Source organism: Rhinopithecus roxellana, chromosome 5 (genome assembly GCF_007565055.1).
Source record: "Rhinopithecus roxellana isolate Shanxi Qingling chromosome 5, ASM756505v1, whole genome shotgun sequence".
Lineage (NCBI taxonomy): Eukaryota > Metazoa > Chordata > Mammalia > Primates > Cercopithecidae > Rhinopithecus > Rhinopithecus roxellana.
In genome coordinates, this window is record NC_044553.1 from 44,421,420 (window position 1) to 44,443,663 (window position 22,244).

The 22,244-nt window shown below is 37.2% G+C and overlaps 1 protein-coding gene across 6 annotated transcripts in view; it reads left to right on the plus strand.

Annotated features, from left to right (window-relative positions):
- The window catches only part of TCF12 (transcription factor 12), a 379,427-nt gene that overhangs the window by 266,863 nt on the left and 90,320 nt on the right, over nt 1-22,244 (plus strand). For all 6 annotated transcript variants that reach the window (XM_030930025.1, XM_030930026.1, XM_010374267.2 and 3 more), the window contains 2 exons: nt 13,234-13,369; nt 19,041-19,093. In XM_030930025.1, coding sequence (XP_030785885.1) covers nt 13,234-13,369; nt 19,041-19,093 — 189 coding nt within the window. The remainder of the gene's footprint in view (nt 1-13,233; nt 13,370-19,040; nt 19,094-22,244) is intronic.

The following is a 22,244-nucleotide window of genomic DNA, read 5'->3' on the forward strand; positions in this document are numbered from 1 at the left end:
CATTTAGCTTGTTCTCTTCGTATTTCTTTTATTTCTAAGAAGTCTGTCTTTAGTGATATACATCCCGGATCGCTCTACTGTGATATCTTCTCATTGGCTGATAAAAGATTTGGGAGGGAAGTTGAGAAAAAAAAAATTAGTGAAAAAGAAAAATTAAGATGGTAAAATTTCCTATTGCGACTCGTAATTGAAGATTAGGAAACTGAAACTGCTAGATTATCACGTTTTAGCACTGTAATATTACATGCGTAGTTTGTTTTCTTTTTTTCTTTTTTTTTTTTTCTTTTTTTTTTTGAGACAGAGTCTCGCTCTGTCGCCCAGGCTGGAGTGCAGTGGCCGGATCTCAGCTCACTACAAGCTCTGCCTCCCGGGTTTATGCCATTCTCCTGCCTCAGCCTCCCGAGTAGCTAGGACTGCAGGCGCCCGCCACCTCGCCCGGCTAGTTTTTTGTATTTTTTAGTAGAGACGGGGTTTCACCGTGTTAGCCAGGATGGTCTCGATCTCCTGACCTCGTGATCCGCCCGTCTCGGCCTCCCAAAGTGCTGGGATTACAGGCTTGAGCCACCGCGCCCGGCCGTTTGTTTTCTTTTTTTAAGCTAGAAAGATGGGGCTGATTGACTGGGCACAGGACTCATGCCTATAATCCCAGCGCTTTGGGAGGCTGAGGCAGGTGGATCACTAGGTCAGGAGTTCAAGACCAGCCTGGCCAGCATGGTGAAACCCCATCTCTACTAGAAATACAAAAAAAATTTAGCCAAGCATGATGGTGCACACCTGTAGTCCCAGCTACTCGGGAGGCTGAGACAGGAGAATTGCTTGAACCCAGTGGGCGGAGGCTGCAGTGAGCAGGAGAATTGCTTGAACCCAGGAGGCAGAGGCTGCAGTGAGCCGAGATTGTGCCATTGCACTCCATCCTGGGCAACAGAGCAAGACTCTGTCTAAAAAAAAAAAAAAAAAAAAAAAAAAAACAATTTTTTTTAAAGATTGGGCTGATTTCATTCACAGGATACATTTGATGGATGACTGTCATTATCTTCTCAAACTTGCATGATACTTTAAGTATAGACAATATTAAGTTTTCAAGAGGCTATGTTGAGATTATAAGATTTGGGATTTGTAAAAGAACCAATGTAACAGTTGGCTAGTGATGGCTGGTGGTTTTTTATTGACCTAGGAAAGGATTAGAAGCATCTCAGGTTTTCTTTCACTTTTGTTTTTCTGTTTCCCCCCTCATTCCTCCTGCAAATTAATATATTGTCCAAAGTGTTAGTAATGACTTAGAACTATTCAGGTTGCACAAAGCATTTAATGAAATCTTGTCTTAGACAAAACACTAGAGAGGATCATAATTAATGTCTCATTTTCTGCCAGTTGCTATTGATTACTCATTCAAGATCCCTTTGTTCTCAGAATGATAACTGTAGTTTGCATCACTATCTAATGAGATTCTCAGGATAGAATTCTTTAACAACATGCTGCTAATTGCAAACATATCCCTGAAATTTCAATGTAAATGAATTTGCATCATAATACAATTATTTCACAAATGGCGATATTTTCCAAATTTGAAATGTGTTAGTTTTTTTAATCATTTGTAGAAAGTTAACAAAGACTGAAATATTATTAAAGCCCAACATTTATTTTTTGCCCTGAATTCCCCTCACCCTTCAATTTTGATTTAATAATGGCTTGGGGTAAGAGGCTTCTTTATCATTCTTGGGTTACTCTGTCATAATCTCTGAAACTTCAAATGGATTTACAGCTAAAACACAGTGATTTTTCAAAATTAGAACAACTGCAAATATGGTAATACTGTAATAATTCTGCTCTTAGAACAATTTTGTTTCTTGATCCCTCAGTGACAAAAGAAACGTGGTACTACAGCATAAAGAATCTGTGAAATCTTAACAGTTTATGTATTCTGTTATAATTGTGCTTTATACCTTTCTATTCCTTTAATTTCCACATACTCCCTCCCCAAAAAGATGAATCTTTTGAACAGCTGCTTGCCTTTATATATTTAAAACTGCATACCATTTCAGGGGTATAAGATAGGCTTGAAATTAAGGAAGTCTGTAGAATTCTTTAATAACACAGCAAAGGTTCCATGAATTCATACCAATATTTTAAATTTTTTGAGATATGTGAGTATAACATATTAGGTACTCTCCATCTAATTTTCTGAAATAAATTAATAGGTTAGTACTTCTAAATCTTAATCATAAAATGATGCTAATAATTTTTGACCTAGGGTTAATTAGGCCCTTATTTGATGTGAAGTTATGAGTGGCTTGGCATTTAAGCCAAGCCATTTAACAAAACTCAGTTCTGAGAAAGCAAGCCTGTTTTTCAACACTTAATTTTCCCTTTCTGTTTTTGTTTGTTTGTTTGTTTGTTTTTTATTTTTTGGTCTCACTGTGTTGCCCCGACTGGCCTCAAACTTTGAGGCTTAAGCAGTCCTCCTGCCTCACCCTCCCAAGTAGCTGTAACTACAGGTGCATACCACTGTGCCTAGTTTATTTTCCCTTTTGAGAATAAGACTATCCAAATTATTGCAGTATAATTCTGAATCCTCCTAGCTTACTGAACAGCACCATTTTACATAGGATATTCTTCCATCTTCCTACAAAATCATATTTAGAGTACCTTCTAATATAATTAACAAGAGTTCCCATTAATAAAGGATGTTGGCCAAGTCTACCTACTACTTTATTCCTTTAATTTACTTTTCGTTCATTATCACCACCAAGTCTTAACACTCATCAAGTTCACATCTGGAAATTAGGCTATTTCTTACAGATGAAGAGGGAGAAAAAACTTAAAATATATGTATCACATAGGCTGTTACAGTTCCTTAGTTTTAAAAATTGGAAATTTTGTTCACAGGCTAGAGGTGTGTCATATGTAATTCAAAATATAACTTACTTATTGTAGATTTTATCACATAATCTAGGCCAGTCATCTAGGCTGCATTAGTGTTTTGGGAGATAAACTTTTATTAATTATTCTCTAGTATTGATGTATTTTTCTCAGAGAATATATATCTTTTATAGTCTAGATGACTATCTCTATATTTTAGATATATATATCTTTCTATAAAAGATAGTCTAGATGACTGTAAAAAAGATTATTTTCCAAAAATATGTTAAGAAATTCATACTGTGTAATTTCAGAATACTAATTCTCTCTTGGTTAAGATAGCTTGGCGCAATAAAACTGCTTTGCCTAGTTCTGTATCCTCTGGGATATTTCTGTATTCTTTTTGCCAGAGATACCTCCAGGACAAGATCAGTAGTAATCAATAATGCTCCTCATTTATTTCAGGAAGACAGAAAAATCAATAATATGAGCTGATATCTAATTTTATTTTAGGAAAAGAAAAAATAGTTTATGTGCGTTTTAGTGTTGCCTAAATGTTTGAAGAATCAAATAAAGAAAAATATATTATTTTCTTAGTGTTAGAATATCAAAATCTTAGGCTTTTATAGTTTAGCACTTGATTTTTTAATTGTATTTTTTCCTTGGTTTGTTAAATATTATTTTGTAGATTGTCAAGTCCTTGTGGAGAAATTTTTTTCTTAAACTTTTTGTATTTCTTAGAGTACTGAATGATTCGTTTTAATTAACACGATAAAATATGGTTTTGTATTCTTAAAAAGAAGCAATTTTTTCTGTATTTACTTTGCCTAATCATATGGATCACGATACAGATTAAACAGAAGAAAATGGTTATTTCTGTTTATTAGGACAGCTGAGTGAAGTGTAACCTTTGCATCGTTTTTGGCATTAGTATTCACTATGGAACAAGAAGGCAGGGCTTTTCCTAACCACATATCCAGATTTGTCTATAGTGAGGAAAAAGGTTTATCAACACTAAAACTGGTAACAAGTAAGCTTGTTTTTTCCTTAAAAAATATTTGTTCTCGTTTTTTCTTTCTTTAGTATTGCATAGATAAAAAATCTGCCAATATGTGTTCTGTAGGCATCTCAGCCTTAGGATTTTGATCCACAAGTTCATTTATAAATCACTTACTTGTTTTCAAGTTAACAATCTTAAAAATGATACATGTTCCCGAGTTACTATAGAAGTCTTGTTGTATTGAGGAAAGAGCTTTCTGAGCAGACCTAGATTCAAATTAGGGTTTCACTACTTGTTATCATTGTGATATATGAAATCTATATAATGCTTAAGATTGCTGTAAATCCTAAATGAGATGGTACATTTGAAAGTGAACTAGGGAGTCCTCAATATTTTATTCTTCTTTAGTCCAACTTTTTATTTTGAAAAGTTACCAACCCACAGAAAAGGTTGAAGAATAATGCAATGAACATCTGTGTGCTCTTCATCAAGAGACATCAGTTAACATTTCACCACATTTGTGTATACACATTCCTTTTCTTTCTACTCACTCTGCGTGTATGAATATATGTTTGTGTGTGCTGCATGTGATTTTATATACACAAATGCACACACTTCTGCTAAATCATTTGAGAATGAGTTGATATTTTCCTATTTATTCTTGATCTTAATTGATATTGCTTGAATCTGTCACACCCTCTTTGGATTTAGCATCTGTCAATCCTCTCAAGGGATCTGTCATTTCTGCCCCTATTCTCTTGCCTGTTTCCAACATCCTTTCTTACCATAGCCACTGGGAGTTGTAACCCAGTCAGCTTGGACTCAGGGCAGACAAGATTGCCTGAAATCTCAGATCTCTTACTTGAGACAAAATGTTTATGCCCAGGAAACAGAATAAAAATATTCATCTTATTTATTTTGTAATATTTAGAATGTAGTGAGTTAATGGAGAAAGAAAAAAATGAAACCGAGTTTTTTGTATTAACTAGAGCCAATAACTGTGCTGTATACTTTTACTTTTAGCCCTTGTTTACTTCCCCCAACAACCTCATGAGCTATTTGTAGAAGAGGGAAACAGACTCATTAATGTTAGATAATTTGCCCAAGATTACAGTCAGGATTTGGACTCAGGGTACCTAACTCCAAAAGCAGTGCTGTTTCCAGAACATCAGTATTTGTGTAGACTTGCAGTCTACTTTTAGAAATACAGGAAATACACTTCCTTTTCATCATTTAGATTATTTCGTTCCTCTCTTAGCCCTTATTATGACTACTGATTGATTTCTTTGACAAAATAGCTCACTGGCTAACTTTTACTCATCTGAAAGTTTGTCTTTACCTTATTAAGCAAACAGACTTATCTTCACCACCCTGCAGACTTAGTCCTTTGTCCCTCCTCCGACGTATTAGATTAGCAGCCAAAAAAAAAAGTTCCAAAAAGGACCAGATAACAAATATTTTAGGTTTTAACAGACCATACTTTTTCTGTTGCAACACTGAACTTTTACACCATTGCATGAAAACAGCCATAGCCAATACATAAATGAATTGTGTTTCATTTGAGACTATATTTCAAGAAAAGTATTTTCAAAAACAGACCCACTTTCTCCTCTAAGCTCTGGTTTTTTTTGACCCCTAATGTAAATCATTATCTTATATTCCCGTAAGAATTTGTATGCCAGGGAATGTTAGTGTAAGGGACACTGTTGAGAGATACACACATGTCCCTCCTTCTGATATATTTTTGTGTATGTTATGACCAGCTTCATATGTGTCTTTCACATGAGAAAATGCAAATGAAGTAATACATGCAGCAGGTACCTCAAAACATATCAATGGAAGTCAGTTTGGCACTGAGCAGGAAAAATCCTGTTGAAATACCAATGATTTTTAAAGGAAAACTTCAAGGTACTTGACCCTGCCCTTAAGCATGTGGTAATAATAATGTTCCATCTAGTGTACTACGAGCCATATTCTGATCTTGCCATTGAAGCAGTGTTGAATGTGCCCTGCCTGGGCAAAATGAAAGAAAGAAATTCAAAACAGACGTGACAATGGAAATTTCAGTATAATATCTATGGGAGATTTAATGATTTCTAGGTCATACTACTCTCAGACAGATAACACCATCAGAAAATTCATAGCTGATGGTCTGTCATATAAATAGAATACATATATGCCTATTGTTTATATTTATATTGATAATTTTCTTCTTTTGATCGTTTCTTCTGGAGGTTATTATTTTAATGGAGACTATTTCTCTTTTAGGTCAGATAATCACATCTTTCTCTGCCAGTGTATCAAATGTTGTATCTATTGGAATTTGTACAATTAATGCTAAATAATTATTATTATGTAGTCTTCATATACACATTATATTGCCTGGTAATTGAAATTGTCTTCTCTCTACTTTCCTCCTATATATGGGAATGTATCAGCTTTATCTAAAGAAAATTGTACATTTTGAGGAGTCTGCAAAATTACATTCTTAATTATGAGTATTTCTGAAAGATGTGATGAATGACCTTTGGCTGGTTTAGTACATTGTTTGCTTCATGCTCCAACATTGTAGAATAAGCTTTAAAGAAACTGAAGCATTAAATGGAAATGAAAAGACATCATAGCAGAACTTAGGAGATGCAACAGAAGCCATAGTCAGAGGGAAATTTATTATTGTGAATACTTACATTTAAGAAGAAGCAAACACCCAAATCAATAACCTAACTTCATACCTTAAGAAACAAGTAAAAGAAGAACAAACTAAATTGAAAACCAGCAGAAGAAAGGAAATAACAAAAGATTAGAACAGAAATAAACAAAATAGAGACAAGAAAGACAATAAAATCAACAAAATCAAAATTGGTTCTTTAAAAATATCAACATTTGTGACTCACACCTGTAATTCCAGCACTTTGAGAGACCAAGGCAGGAGGATCGCTTAAGGCCAGTTCAAGACCAACCAGAGCAACATAGTGAGACCCCATGTCTACAAAACAATTTAAAAATTAGCCAGGTGTGGTGGTGCACATCTAGTCCCAGCTACTCAGAAGACTGAGGTAGGAAGATCACTTGAGCCTGAAAGGTTAAGGCTCCAATGAGCCATGTTTGTGTCACTGCACTCCAGCCTGAGCAACAGAGCAAACTCCTGTCTCAAAAATTAAACAAAAATAAAAGTAAATAAAAAGATCAACAAAATTGGCAAACAGTTAGCTAGATTGACTAAGAAACAAAAGAGCAGTGTCAAATTACTAAAATCACAAATGAAAATAGAGGACATTACTACTGACTTTACAGAAATAAAAAGGATTGTAAGAGATTACTATGAATAATAGTGTGCTAAAAAAATTAAATAATCTGGATGAAATAGACAAATTCCTGGATGCAAACACACTACCAAAACTGTCTTAAGAAGAAATAGAAAATCTGAAGAGACCTAAAACCAGTAAAGAGATAGAATTAGTAATAAGACTCCTCCCATTAAAGAAAAGTCCAAGGTAGGACCCCGTGGCTCATGCCTGTAATCCTAGCACTTTGGCAGGCTGAGATGAGAGGATCACTTGAGCCCTGGAGTTCAAGACCACCCTGGGCAACGTGGTGAGATCTGATCTCTACAAAACACTTTAAAATTAACTGAGTGTGATGGCATCTACCTGTAGTCCTAGCTACTCAGGAGACTGAGATGAGAGGATCATGTGAGCCTGGGAGGTCAAGGCTGCAGTGAGCCATGATTGAGCCACGGCACTTCAGCCTGGGCAACAGAGCGAGACCATCTCGAAGAAAAAAGAAAAGTCCAGGACCAAACGGTTTCACTAGTGAATTCTACCAGTCATTTAAAGAAGAAATAATGTCAGTTCTTCTCAAACACTGCCTAACTAATTCTGTAAAGCCAGCATAATTCTGATATCAAAGTAAGACAGAAATATTACAAGACAAAGGAAATTACAGATCAATATCCTTTTTGAATATAGATGTAAAAATTCTCTACAAAATTACTAGCAGAGTGACTCCAGCAACATATTGAAAATATTATACATCACAACTAAGGGAGTTTTAGTCCAGGAATGCAAGGATAGTTCAGCCTATGAAAATTAATCTGTGTAACTCACCACACTAATAGAAAGAAGGGGGAAAAACCCCATGTGATTGTCTCAAGTGATGCCAAAAAGGAATCTCAGCTGGACATGTTGGCTAACACCAGTAATTCCAACACTTTGGGAGACCAAGGCGGGCAGATCACTTGAGGCCAGGAATTCAAGACCAGCATGGCCAACATGGCGAAACTCTGTCTCTACTAAAAATATAAAAATTAGCCAGGCGTGGTGGCACACATCTGTAATCCCACTCCTTAGGAGGCCAAGGCACAAGAATTGCTTGAACCTGAAGGTGGAGGTGCAATGACCTGAGATCATCCCACTGCACTCCAGCCTGAGTGACAGTAAGACTCTGTCTCAAAAAAAAAAAAAAAAAGAAGCTGACAAAATCCAACACTCTTTCATGATAACATTTAACAAGCTGGAAATAGGAGGGAGGGAGCTTACTCCATTTGGTAAAGGTCATTTACAAAAAACCCAGCGCTAATATACTTGATGGTAACAGTATGAAAACCATCTCCCTAAGATTGGGAACAAAACAGTATTTTCTACTTTTACTGCTTACATTCATCACTGTACTGGAAATTCTAAACCAGGGGTATCCATTCTTTTGGCTTCCCTGAGCCACATTAAAAGAATTATTGTCTTGGACCACACATCAAATACACTAACACTATGGTAGCTGATGAGCAAAAAATAATAATAATAATTGCAAAAAAAAATCTCTTAATGTTTTAAGAAAGTTTACGAATTTGTGTTGAGCCACATTCAAAGCCATCCTGGACCATGTTGGACGAGCTTGTTCTAAACAGATTAGTTGCTGGGCACGGTGGCTCACGCCTGTAATCCTAGCACTTTGGGAGGCTGAGGTGGGCAGATCACGAGGTCAGGAGTTCAAGACCAGCCTGGTCAACATGGTGAAACCTGGTCTCTACGAAAAATACAAAAATTAGCCACATGTGGTGCACGCCTATATTCTTAGGTACTCAGGAGGCTGAGGTGGGAGAATCGCTTGAACCTGCGAGGTGGAGGTTGCAGTGAGCCAAGATTGTGCCATTGCACTCCAGCCTGGGAGCCTGGACGATAGAATGAGACTCCATCTCAAAAAAATAAACAGATTAGTTAACCAAGAAAAAGAAATAAAAGGTATCCAAATTGTAAAAGAAGTAAAACTATCCTTATTTGCAGATGATGTGATCTTATATATACAAAATTTTAAGGAATTCACAGTAAAACTATTAGAGCTAATAAATAAATTTAGTAAAGTTGCAGGATATATAGTTTATTTAGTAATAAATGAAAATTTAAATAACTCCATTTATAATAGTATTTAAAGGAATCAAATACATAAGAATTAATTTAATTTCTTTAATTTTTTTTCATTTCCCTTGAAAGTCACTAAGATTTAATTTAAACATGAAGTATAAATCTTGTACCCTGGAAACTACAAAACACTGCCAGAAAAAATTAAACAAGGCTTAAATAAATGTAAACACATTTGGTATCCAGTCCATTGGGACACTTAATATTAAGATGTCAGTATTCCCCAAAGCAATCTGTGGATTCAATGCAATTCCCATCAAACTTCCAATGGCCTTTTTTTTGCAGAAATGAAAAAGTTGATCCTTAAATTTATATGGAATTTCAAGATCCCAAGTAGCCATAGCAATACTGAAAAAGAACAGTGTTGGAGTACTTACCCTTTCCAATTTCAAAACTTACTACAAAGCTACAGTTATTAAAACATAGACCAATGGGATAGAATTGAGAGTCCAGAAGTAAACCTAAACATCTATGGCCAATTGATTTTCAACAAGATACCAAAACTACTGAATAGGGAAATAGTATTATCTTCAATATATGGTTCTGGGATAACTGGATATCCACATGCAAAAGAATGAAGTTGTACTTCTTCATCACAACATATACAGAAATTATAATAATTACCATTATTTTGAGACAGGGTCTCACTCTGTCACCCAGGCTAGAATGCAGTGGCGCTATCATAGCTCAAGCAGCCTTAACCTCCCAGGCGCCAGTGATCTTCCCACCTCAAGCCTCCTGAGTAGCTGGGACTACAGGTACACACCATCACACCTGGCTAATTCTTTTAATTTTTTGTAGAGATGGGACCTCCCTATGTGGCCCAGGCTCGTCTTGAACTCCTGGGCTCGAGAGCTTCCTGCCTCAGCCTCCCAAAGTAGTAGGATCACAGGCATGAGCTACCACACCTAGCCCACAGTAATGAACTCAAAATGGATCAAGGACCTGAATATAAGAGCAAAAAACTATAAAATTCTCAGGAGAAAGTCTAGGAGTATATCTTCATGACCTTCAATTTGGCAGTAGATTCTTAGATATGACATCAAAAGAATCAGCAACAATATAAAAAAAAAACTTCATTAAAATTGGAAACTTCTGTAGATCAAAGGACATTATCACGACAGTGAAAAGCCAGTCTACAGAATGAGAGAAAATTTTGCAATTCATATATCTGATAAGCCTAGTATCCAGAGTTTATAAAGAACTCTTACAATTCAACAACAAAAAGATAACCCAGTTGGAAAATGGGCAAAGGACTTGACTAGACATTTTTCCAAAGGAGATACTCTGATGTACATCAAGCCCATGAAGACATGTCCAATATCATTAGTCGTTAGGGTTATGCAAATCAAAACCACTGCAAATGAGATGCCACTTTGTCGCTCAAGGATAGCTGTAATTTAAAAAGCAAACAGAAACTAGGCAAGGATATGGAGAAATTGGAACCCTTGTACATTGCTAGTACGAATGTAAAATAGTGGAGCCACTGTGGAAAACAGTTTGGCAGTTCCTCAAAAAGTTAAACATAGAATTACACATATGACCCAGCAATTCCACTGCTAGTTATATACCCAAAAGAATTGAAAACAAGTACTCAAATACTTGTACTTGAATATACATAGCAGTACTATTCACAGTAGTTAAAAGCTGGAAACAACTAAAATGTCCATCAGTGGATGAATGGATAAACAATTTGTAGTATAGCCATATTCAATAGAATATTATCCTAAAAAGGAATGAAGTACTTTGATACATGCTATAATATAGATTAACTTCAAAAATATTCTAAATATGAGAAGTCAGACACAAAAGGCCACATACTGTATGAGTCCAGTTGTGTGAAATATCCTGAATAGGCAAATCCATAGAGACAGAAATAGATTAGTGGTTGCCATGGGCTGGAGGAGGCTGGAATGGAGAGTAAGTGCTTAATGGATATGGAGTTTCCTTTTGGGGTGATGAGACTGTTCTGGAACCTAGAGAGGTGACGGTTGAACAACATTATGAATGTACTAAATGCCACTGATTCAAAACATTCAGTGTTTAACTTTATGTTATATAAATTCCACCTCAACTTTTTAAAAAGCTTAAACACCAAAGAAAAGTCATTTAAATGAGAGTTTTTCTTGACTGTTAGACTGGAGGCAGAGATTGGGCTATTAGGGCTACTGTTCCAAAGTTCTGCTGCCGCTTTTTGACCAGAACTGAGGTTTATTTCTCAGTTCCTTTGTGATACTCGGTGGCTGAAACAACTATTTTTAAGAGTATGGTGACGGCAGTAAGGGTTATTAAATATATGATGGGGGATTCGTAAATGTACCAGAGGAATCAGTTTTTTTCACTTGAGAGTACCTTCTCAAGTGTATTTCAACCCCCTTTCCTTTTGAGGTCTTCTTTCCCTCTCCTATCTTTCAAATCTTTATGATCCTATTTCATTTCAGCTACCAGAAATCTTGGAGTAAAATTCTGCCAAACTAACCTTATTTGTTTTGTGATAGGGTTACTGTGTTAGTAGGTTAGGGCTGCTGAATCTCTGAATTATAAATGAAGCACTTGACAAAGTCTCATAATGTCACTGTAGCATACCTCAGGGCTCTCTCCTCAGCCTTGTCATCCTGATGGGTTTTCTCTTAATCACATTTTCGATGCCTAAGACATTGAAAAGGCTAGCAAATACATTGGTTGACAGACTAAGATCTGCAAAAGATAGGAATGGATGATGGTGATGGACCAAGTATAACAAGATGAATTTTGTCGGAGATAAATGTTAAATCTTATATTTGGGACCAAAAAGCACAAACCAAACAGGTACAACATTGGAGGGACATGACTTAATAGCAGCAGATGCAACAAAATGAAGAACCACATAAGCATGTGATCATTCTTAACTTCTTAATATAGATTGCTTAAATATAGTGTTAAAAAGAGATGGTGAGGAGAACTGTCAAACTCATGTCATGAGACACAAATGAAGAAAGCAGGAATGGGCCAGCTGCAGTGGCTCACACCAGTAATCCCAGCTCTTTGTGAGGCCAAGGTGGGAAGATCATCTGAGCCCAGGAGTTCAAGACCAGCCTGGGCAATATAGGGAGACCCTGTCTCTACAAAAATTTTAAAAATTAGCTGGGTGTGGTGTCACATGCCGGTAGTCCTAGGTGTTTCAGCAGGCTAAGGCAGGAGGATTACTTGAGCCCAGGTTCCAGGCTATAGTAAGCTGTGATCGTGCCGCTGCATTCCAGCCTGGGTGACAGATCATGATCCATCTCTAAAAAGAAAAAAGGAAAGGAAGAAGAACAGAATTTCTGCTGCCATATGTGCTCATGAAAGTATTAAAGACTAGTGACCATTTTTCAAAAATATTGATGATTAAAAAGTGTGATACTACACAGCCACTAAAGTGTCTTTTAACTCTTAGATTGTATGGATCTACATAATTATTAAAAAGCAGATAATGTGGCTGGGCATAGTGGCTCACACCTGTAATTCCAGCACTTTGAGAGGCTGAGGCGGGTGGATCACCTGAGGTCAGGAGTTCGAGACCAGCCTGGCCCACATGGTGAAACCCCATCTCTACTAAACATACAAAAATTAGTCAGGCATGGTGGTGCATGCCTGTAATCCCAGCTACTCAGGAGGCCGAGGCATGAGAATCGTTTGAATGTGTGAGGCAGAGGTTGCAGTGAGCTGAGATCTCACCACTGCACTCCAGCCCGGGCAAATAAGTGAGACTCAATCTCAGAAAAAAAAGGAAAAAAAGGCAGACAACGTGAGGGTGGAGAAAAAAGGAGAAAGTAGGTATGGGCTGAAAGCAGTGGTCTAATTGAATTCAAAACATACTTATTCCTTGCGTTCTAAGTTAAGACATTGCTGAAGTTACTTTAAATTCAGAAGTGATGAAATTTTTAGGTTTGGATCAGTATCAGCAGGAAAATAACTTGTTTCCTTGGCCTTATTTTATAGTCTAGTCTCCTGAGACAAGATCTGGGGCTTGGGAGCCCAGCACAGCTATCTTCTTCAGGAAAACCTGGGACAGCATACTATTCATTCTCAGCTACAAGTTCCAGGAGGAGACCACTCCATGACTCTGCAGCACTTGGTGAGTGTATCACACAACAAATCCCATCCCACAAACATTGTTGTTGTTTTTTCCTCCCATAGTCTGTACTTCTGGCTGTGCTTTTTTTTTTCTCCTGTTTGTTTATTTCAGACAGTTACGCACTCTGTTACCCATGCAGGAATGCAACAGCACAATCTTGGCTTACTGCATTCTCAACCTCCTGTGCTCAAGCCATCCTCCCACCTCAGCCTCCCAAGTAGCTGAGACTATAGGCATGTGCCACTCTGCCTGGCTAGTTTTTTCTTTTTTGTAGAGACAGGGTTTTGCCATGTTGCCCAGGCTGCTCTCGAACTCCTGAGCTCAAGTGATCTGCCCACCTCAGCCTCCCATAGTGCTGGGATTACAGGTGTGAACCACCACGCCCAGCCCTGTCTGTGCTTTTAATTAGAAGAGAGTTGGATTCTTGGGTGTCATGTTGATGTCAGAGCTTAATTGCACAAAAATAATACATCCATTAGATATTTAATAAAAGAAATTATCAAAACTCTTACTTTTACAGATACATTATAAGTTTTTAATGAAAGGTTTGACCATGAATAATTTTGGATGACTTCAATTTGTAAGCCATAATTTTAACAAGTTTCAAACGGCCAGTTTAATGCTCTTGCTTGGTCCTCATATGAGCAACTAAGTAGTGAAAAATGAGACTTAACTAGTTTTCCTCCTTGTAATTAGAAATTCATGTTCTAATGTTAATAACTTATTGTTTACCAAAAATCATATAACGAAATTTCCAAGGTGGTTTTATATACATTCTCATCTTATCAATTCACCAATCCTGCTAGTCAGTTGCTATAAATAGATTTAACATAAAAACTGAGGGTCAAAAGGGAGGGCAGGCACATTCATATAATCAGTACTTAGGATAAAATTTTAAGATTTTCTAACTCCAGGTTCATTGTCTTTTGCATATTACTTGCTTCTACACTCCACTTCCTGTTTAATTGAGGTAAAATTTACCATATTAAATTGTACAGTTAGGTAGCATATACTGCATTCACTACATTGTGTTGCTATCACCCCTATCTAGTCCTGAAACGTTATTGCAAAAGGAAACTGTGCATATGAAGCATTCAAACCCCATTATTTTTTCATTAGCTTCCTTCTTTTATGTCTTATACATAGCCTAACCAGGCTGGTCTATTCTGTGTTGCTGCTTACAGCAAACCTTAGTGTTCCTTGATGCTTTATCCAAACTGTGTTTAAATGTCAGAATTTTTGGTGATTTCTACCAAAAATCTTTTAAACAACAAAATTAAAGCTGCAAAGCATTTTTAAATTAAAAGTGGGCCAGCTAGTCCACCAAAAGATTATGTCACAGTTTTTTATTGCACAGGCATTTGTTGACTGCTTCATATTTATGTATCTACTTTCTATTAACCTGTGTTTTGGTGAAATATTCCTGGTCTCTAGGTCTAGGGTCTGCTTGTGGGTATAAACTGGCACTGTGATAGATCATCATATTCAGCATAGAGAACTCTGATTAGATGTATCCACTTCTCAGTATTATGGATGATTTAGTATGTGTACTATTAAGTCAGCCCAGGTGATTTAGACCAGTACGCTTTTTGTTATTAAAGAAAGGATAAATTGTAAATGCATTTTTCCATCTCCAATCTTGTTTCCTACCTAATGAGTTATTCAGAATAGGAGCATTCATTGGAGTCTAGATATGTCAGTGTTACTCTAGAAAAATAACTTGTTAGTGTGCTATATGAGTATATACTGTGACAAGAAGCACTTAATACAAGCTAACACACTATTAAGTTCAGGGGAAAATTAATTATTGAAATAACTAGGAAAGAGGGGAGTAAATTTCAGAAAAATCCAGACTTAAAATTCAGGTTTTCTATAAATTAAAACTTGTATCTTCTTCATTTTAATTTTGATTATGATGATAGACACTATTGATTGTCTCCTCCATGCCAGGAGTGTTGCTGTACACACTACATTTTTACAAAACCTCTATGAGGTTGTAATGTTAACTTCATGTTACAAATGAGGAACCAAGACCCAGAGAAGCTAAATAACTTGGCCAATGCTGAGTTGGGATATGGTAGCTCTTGATGCCCAGAGAGGCCCACCCATTTCCTGTGTAAATGTCATTTAGTGGGTTCTTATTACGTTCTTTATGGCTATTTCTCAGTGTTAGCCGCTCTTTCTTAGCATTGCAGTTATTGATAAAATCTCAAAGTTTAAAAGGACTCTTGAGATGATCTGCATCAACCTCAGCATCTTCACAAACTATTTAGATGCTTTAGGAAATCAACATGCTGTACAACAGTTTCTAATTACCCAATTTATAATCATTTTCCCCCACATTTTAATGGAAACCTAATAATAATGGCTAAAATATGTTAAGTCTCTTGCTCTTGTTAGGCACTCCCCTAAGCGTCTTTCATGTATTATCACAATACATGAAATACACAAAAGGATGTATTACCCCCTTTTTACATGGAGGTGACTGAAGCTCAAAGAGGGTTAAGTAACTAGCTGCTATATGATGGAGCTGAAATTAGAATCCAGCCAGCTTACTCTCTTTTATTTTATTTTATTCTATTTATGTATTTTTCTTTTTTGAGACAGAGTTTCGCTGTTGTCCCCCAGGCTGAAGTACAGTGACGTGATCTCAGCTCACTGCAACCTCTGCCTCCCGGGCCCAAGTGATTCTTCTGCCTCAGCCTCCTGAGTAGCTGAGATTACAGGCACGCGACATAGTGCCTGGCTAATTTTTGTATTTTTAGTAGAGAAGGGGTTTCACCATATTGGCCAGGCTGGTCTCAAACTCCTGACCTCAAGTGATCTGCCTGCCTTGGCCTCCCAAAGTGCTAGGATTACAGGCATGAGCCACCGCGCCCAGCCATCTCTTAGCTGTTACATTTTGCAACCTCCCAGAAGTGATTGTTGAATCCCAGGCTCTCATGATTTTAAATCGGACATTTTGTATTTGATTGTGTAGGGGTAGGTAACCAAATACAAAAGAAAAATTTCTTTTCACATGGCAGCGGAAAAACTGGCCTAAATGAATCTTTTACTAATAATAACCTCTAAGTAGAATGATAAACTGGTAGAGGCAGTTCAGTTGACTGTTTCGTACAAAGAATGTGACTTTAGTTCAAGGGAATGCTATATTAGTTGTGAGTAGTTGGGGTTTTACAAATATAGAGTGTGCCAGATGCTGTTCATCTTTGGCACTTCTGTTTTAAGGAAATATAGGCTTGCCTCTTGGGGTAGGAAATGAATGCTTCCCCCTTCGCTATTGTGTACACTTTTCTTCATGTGCTACATATAAAGTTGCCTTTTTAACTTGGCAGCCTCCTGGGATATTCACTGTAGAGAATTCCCAGCCCAAAGTTAAATGGGTTAAGCTGAGGCCAGGCATGGTGGCTCATGCCTATAATCCCAGCATTTTTGGAGGCCAAGGCCCGAGGATCACTTGAGGCCAGGAGTTCAAAACCAGCCTGGGCAACATAGTGAAACACTTCTCTACAAAAAAAAAAAAATTAATTAGCTGGGTGCAGTGGCACACACCTGTAGTCTAGCTACTCAGGAGACCAGGGCAGGGGAATTGCTTGAGCCCAGGAAATCAAGGCTGCGGTGAGCTGTGCTCATACCACTGCACTCCAGCCTAGCCAACAGAGCAAGACCCTGTCTCTGAAAAACAAATGGGTTAAACTGCATGTTTTATTGTATGGTGTCATTTATGGACCAGGAAAATGTAATCCCAGCACTTTGGGAGGCCAAGGCCAGAGAATCACTTGAGGCCACCTCTGCATCCATAGGTTTCTCATCTGTGGATTCAGCCAACCACAGATAGAAAAAAAACTTTGTAATGGGTGATTCAATCTGTACTGAACATGTATAGTCTTATGTTTTTTTTTTTATTATTCCCTGAACAATACAGTATAACTATTTACATAGCATTTTCATAGTATTAGGTATTATACATAATAATGTAGAGATGATTTAAAGTATATAAGAGGATGTACATAGGTTATATGCAAATACTACACCATTTTATTTAAAGGACTTGAGCATCTGTGGATTTTTGTATCCTCAGGGATTCTGGAACCAATCCCACTGATACTGAGGAATGATTGTGCTGTGATTGTTTAATTCCCATTTTTACAGCTTTCAAAAGTATACATCAGCTTCTTCATGTGTTCCTAATAATGAGCTCCTCAGAAAATCCTGAATCTGGTGCATTTTTTGTGTAAACCTGGAATGCTGTGTTTATCACTTTTTTTACAGTAAATAAGATGAACAAGTTTTATATTTTACATATAAGTAAAATTAACACATCAAGTGAGACTGGTTACATATGAAATACATTTTCGTTTATATTGATAAATTCTAAGAAAGAAATATACTTTCTCCGTCAGGTTATTTCCTGGAAATATAAACATTCAAGGACAAATTTTACAATAATTAATACTGTAGTTGTGGTTATAGCAACATAATGTTAAAAGTAAATGTACCTAATACTGAATGACATTGCATTTGTCAGTGCCCATATTTAATATTTTAAAAAACTATAGGATAGCAAGCATAGCATTAGCTCTCAGTTTTTAAAATGTGCTTTTAAGCCTAATTCTCAATGTGATGCAGACACTAAATGTGACTCTGCTAAGGAGTCATATTATCAACATGACCTATTACACTAAGTGCCCCTCTGCAAATGAAACTCTGAAGTACCTAGTATAGTACCTGGCACAGAACAGCTTTTTTTTTGTTTGTTTTTGAGATGGAGTTTCTCTCTTGTTGCCCAAGCTGGAGTGCAGTAGTGCCATCTTGGCTCACTGCAACCTCCATCTCCTGGGTTCAAGTGATTCTCCTGCCTCAGCCTCCCGAGTAGCTGGGATTACAGGCACCCGTCACCACGCCCAGTTAATTTTTTTGTATTTTTAGTAGAGACAAGGTTTCGCCATGTTTGCCAGGCTCCTCTCAAACTCCTGACCTCAGGTGATCCCGCCCACCTTGACTTCCCAAAGTGCTGGGATTACAGGCCTGAGCCACCATGTCCGGCAGAACAGTTTCTTAAGAAATTTTCATTCCTAGGCTGGGCGCGGTGGCTCACGCCTGTAATCCCAACACTTTGGGAGGCTGAGGCGAGCAGATCACGAGGTCAGGAGATCGAGACCATCCTGGCTAACATGGTGAAACCCTGTCTCTACTAAAAATGCAAAAAATTAGCCGGGCGTGGTGGCGGGCGCCTGTAGTCCCAGTTACTTGGGAGGCTGAGGCAGGAGAATGGCATGAACCCGGAAGGCAAAACTTGCAGTGAGCCGAGATCGCGCCACTGCACTCCAGCCTGGGCGACTGAGCGAGACTCCATCTCAAAAAAAAAAAAAAATTTTCATTCCTTTCCCTCATACTAGTTCGTTGTTTTCTTGCTTGTATTGGTTCATTTGCTGTCATCTTCCCAAATTTATGGGGTATGTATTTTCAGAATGTATCACTTTTTTAGGAGAACCTATTTTTCACTGGGACTAGTTAAAAGGAATGAGGCCCTCATTACTGTATTTTGCTGCTTACTCCCAAATACTGGAAAGCAAGAAAGACACTAGGAGAAAAGTTATTCTGTTCATTTGAAGTCTTAATTTCTTTCCAGTATAATATGCTGATGAAATGTATTGTTTTCCATTTGCAGATCCCTTGCAAGCAAAAAAAGTCAGAAAGGTGCCTCCTGGTTTGCCTTCTTCTGTAAGTACCTGTCTTTTTTTAACTTGCTGGTAAGCAAACTGATTTCAAGTGTTCAGCATTTCCTTGCTACATGGGTACATTCGATTGATGCCAGTGGGCATACTTTGCATAGTAATTGTTCAGTGCTTAACAAAATCATTGATTGAGGTAAATCCACATTTAATGTTTGGTTTTTAGATTTCTCTGGAATGATTTGTAGCTTACTCATACGCTGTTACTCCTTGTCCCTGTCATTTGAATTCCCCTCTTGGGAAGAGGACTAGGCCAGTAGCTGTCAAAGATGATCTCCTATACAGGTCTTTTGATGTTTAATTAGTCATTATGTTGCTGAACAGGAGGACAGACAGAGATTAATAGCTGAAAATCTTAGAAATTTACATTTGTAATAATCCCAGTGGAGCTAAAGACATTAAGATTCGGAGTATATGTTTGGCTCAGCCTGCCTCAGTAGGACTGAGGTTATTAATATGCATAAATCACAAAGTCAGATGTTCATTGTGAAGCCCTTGTGGGTTTAAAAGCCTTCATTAAGCCTTTCCTAACTTCAGCCTAGCATGAGGAAAGCTTTCAAGCAACTAGTTTGTTGATCCCTCTTTGCTCAAAAATGTATCCTTTGAGAATAAAGGGCTTTGATGAAGAAAGTTGCAAAGGTTTGGTGGAACAATCATTAATGGCCATGATAATCTAATACTGTAGGGGCAACTGTGCTATTAAATATACTTTATTCTTTAAAGAAGTAAAAGTACTTGTAAATGAACCTGCACCATAAATCTACCTACAATTTTTAAATCTCTGGTGCAAGAAAGGAAGTTTTTTTTCTTCTCCCTTTGCTTAGAACAAATGGGGCATGAGGCTGTTGGATTGAGGCCCCAGTGCCTTGTAGGGTACATCTTTTTGTTGTGTAAATGGGCGTTGGGCTTTTATTTGGCAGTACTTAACACATGGGCACAGGTGCTGCCGGATGAGTCAGCTCATCGAAGTATAGACTGAATGGAATATCCGGCTTGGCAAGTAGTAATCTAGAAGGAGCAGCATGGGTCTGAGCTTTTTATTTTTTATTAAGGCTAAAGTAGAGATACCATCTTTTTGGTTGTTTGCCTTCCTTCTTTTCTGTGTTCTTCCCCCGCCTTCTCCACCGTGTGATACATGAAAAGTCGAATTTGAAATCCTCTTTGTAACTCAGTTCCAGATGGATCTGAGTTTTATGCAGCCTAGGGCAGCTGTGCTCTGAACCTGCAGCCTACCTGGAAGGTTGGCTTGCAGCTGCAGGCATTCTTAAAAGCTTTTGCTTGCATAAGCACTTGGGCCCACTAGAGGCTGAATAGCTGCTTGATAAACAAAATGAACACAATGCCTCAAATCATTATTCCCGAAGACAGGAATTTTTTTCAGCAGTGGCTAAAAATAGTTGGGCAATTTACATTTTAACAGTTGTGTGCTATGCAGGGGTAGGTGATTCAACAGTATAACAGATGATTTCTGTTAAATTAACAGAAAATCATATTAAAACTGACAGTACTGCTAAAACATGTAACAGTGCAATTTTCTTGTAATTTATTACTATAATTCAATGAAAGTAATAAAAGTTAAATTACACATTAATATTTAGTAGAACTATACAGGTTAAAAAAACAGATTAGTGAATGAAAAATTCATCTCATTTCTTAACCTGACATTAAGAAACAGTGTATTTTCAGTGTTCCATAGTCCTTTGATTTTTAAAGCAAAATGGACAGAACAGCCTGGAAAGAGAGTAGACACTGGAGGTCACCAGCATTTCTTACATTTGTAATCATAATAACATTCATTACTTGGAGGTAATGAATAGTTACCTCTGTAACTATGCATTCTCTATAGATAGTTCTCTGTATTCTCAGGTATCTGTAACAAGTCACTGAATTCTGATGAAACCTTGATTTCTTTGAGAACCATTAGGAAATTTTGCAAGCCAAGCCTACTTATATATTGTATTTTACTAGCTATATTAGTGTACATTAAATGTTATTAAGGACGTATAAATAATAAATGCATTTTAATTAATTGAAAATATGTTTTAGATAAAATGCTGTGTTGAAACCTCAGGGCCTTTTTGTTTTATTTTGTTTTTTTGAGGCAGGATCTGACTCTGTCACACAGGCTGGAGAGCAGTGACACAATCACTGCAAACTGCAGCCTTAACCTCCGTGGCTCAAGCGACCCTCCCACCTCATCCTCCCAAGTAGCTGGGACTGCAGGGACTGGCCACCACGGCTAGCTTTTTTTTTTTTGGTAGAGATGAGGAGGTCTCTCTGCAGTCCAAGGTGGTCTCAAACTCCTGGGCTCTGTGCTCCTCCTGCCACAGCCTCTAAAGTGCTGGGATTGTAGGTGTGAGCCACCACACCTGGCTAAAATCTCAAAGTATTTAAAAAAGAAAACAACAAAACCTTAAAGACAGATACTTTTCCCACTTCTAGGATTAACTGTGAAAGATTTTAAAAGAAGATACTTTAATAAATAATGACAAAATAAGTCCTAAGAACACTTAAGGTTATACTGTTTACCTCCTCTGGATCTAAAATGGAATTTTAAGTTGTGATTTCCTGTTTCAGAGCATTTATTGAAAAATACATAAACTATAAATTTTGACATGCAAACTGTAAGAAAAATTGAGTATAAAAATGAAAATTGACTATGTATATTTTATTTTATGATAATTTGACTATTATACTTTCCAAACCTTATTGGAAATTTGGCAGTAACATTCAGGATTTCATCAGTTTGCTGCTTGTTCATTCTATCTTTAATCTGTAAAATATGTGTTACTTTTTCTAAAGAAACAGTGAAAGGACTAGGTTAGTATTGCTGATACTGATACAAAAAATAATAGGCAGGGTTATTTAGCATGCAGAGCATTGATAATCTGTATAATTTGATCATGTAGCATTGATTAGAGACTCTTTTTTTTTGTAAACTGATTTATATTTAGGTATCATAAGTGCATACCTCAGCTTCTCTGTTCCTCCTCCAGAACAACTGAATAGTAACTTTTGCTTGTGGATGAAGGTCTAACTAGGGTGTATTAAATATCATTAGAGCAGTATAGTCAGTAACATTAAGTGAATGGTTCACCCAAATCTGCCCAGCTCAGTCACTGATTGGCTGTATAGCCGTA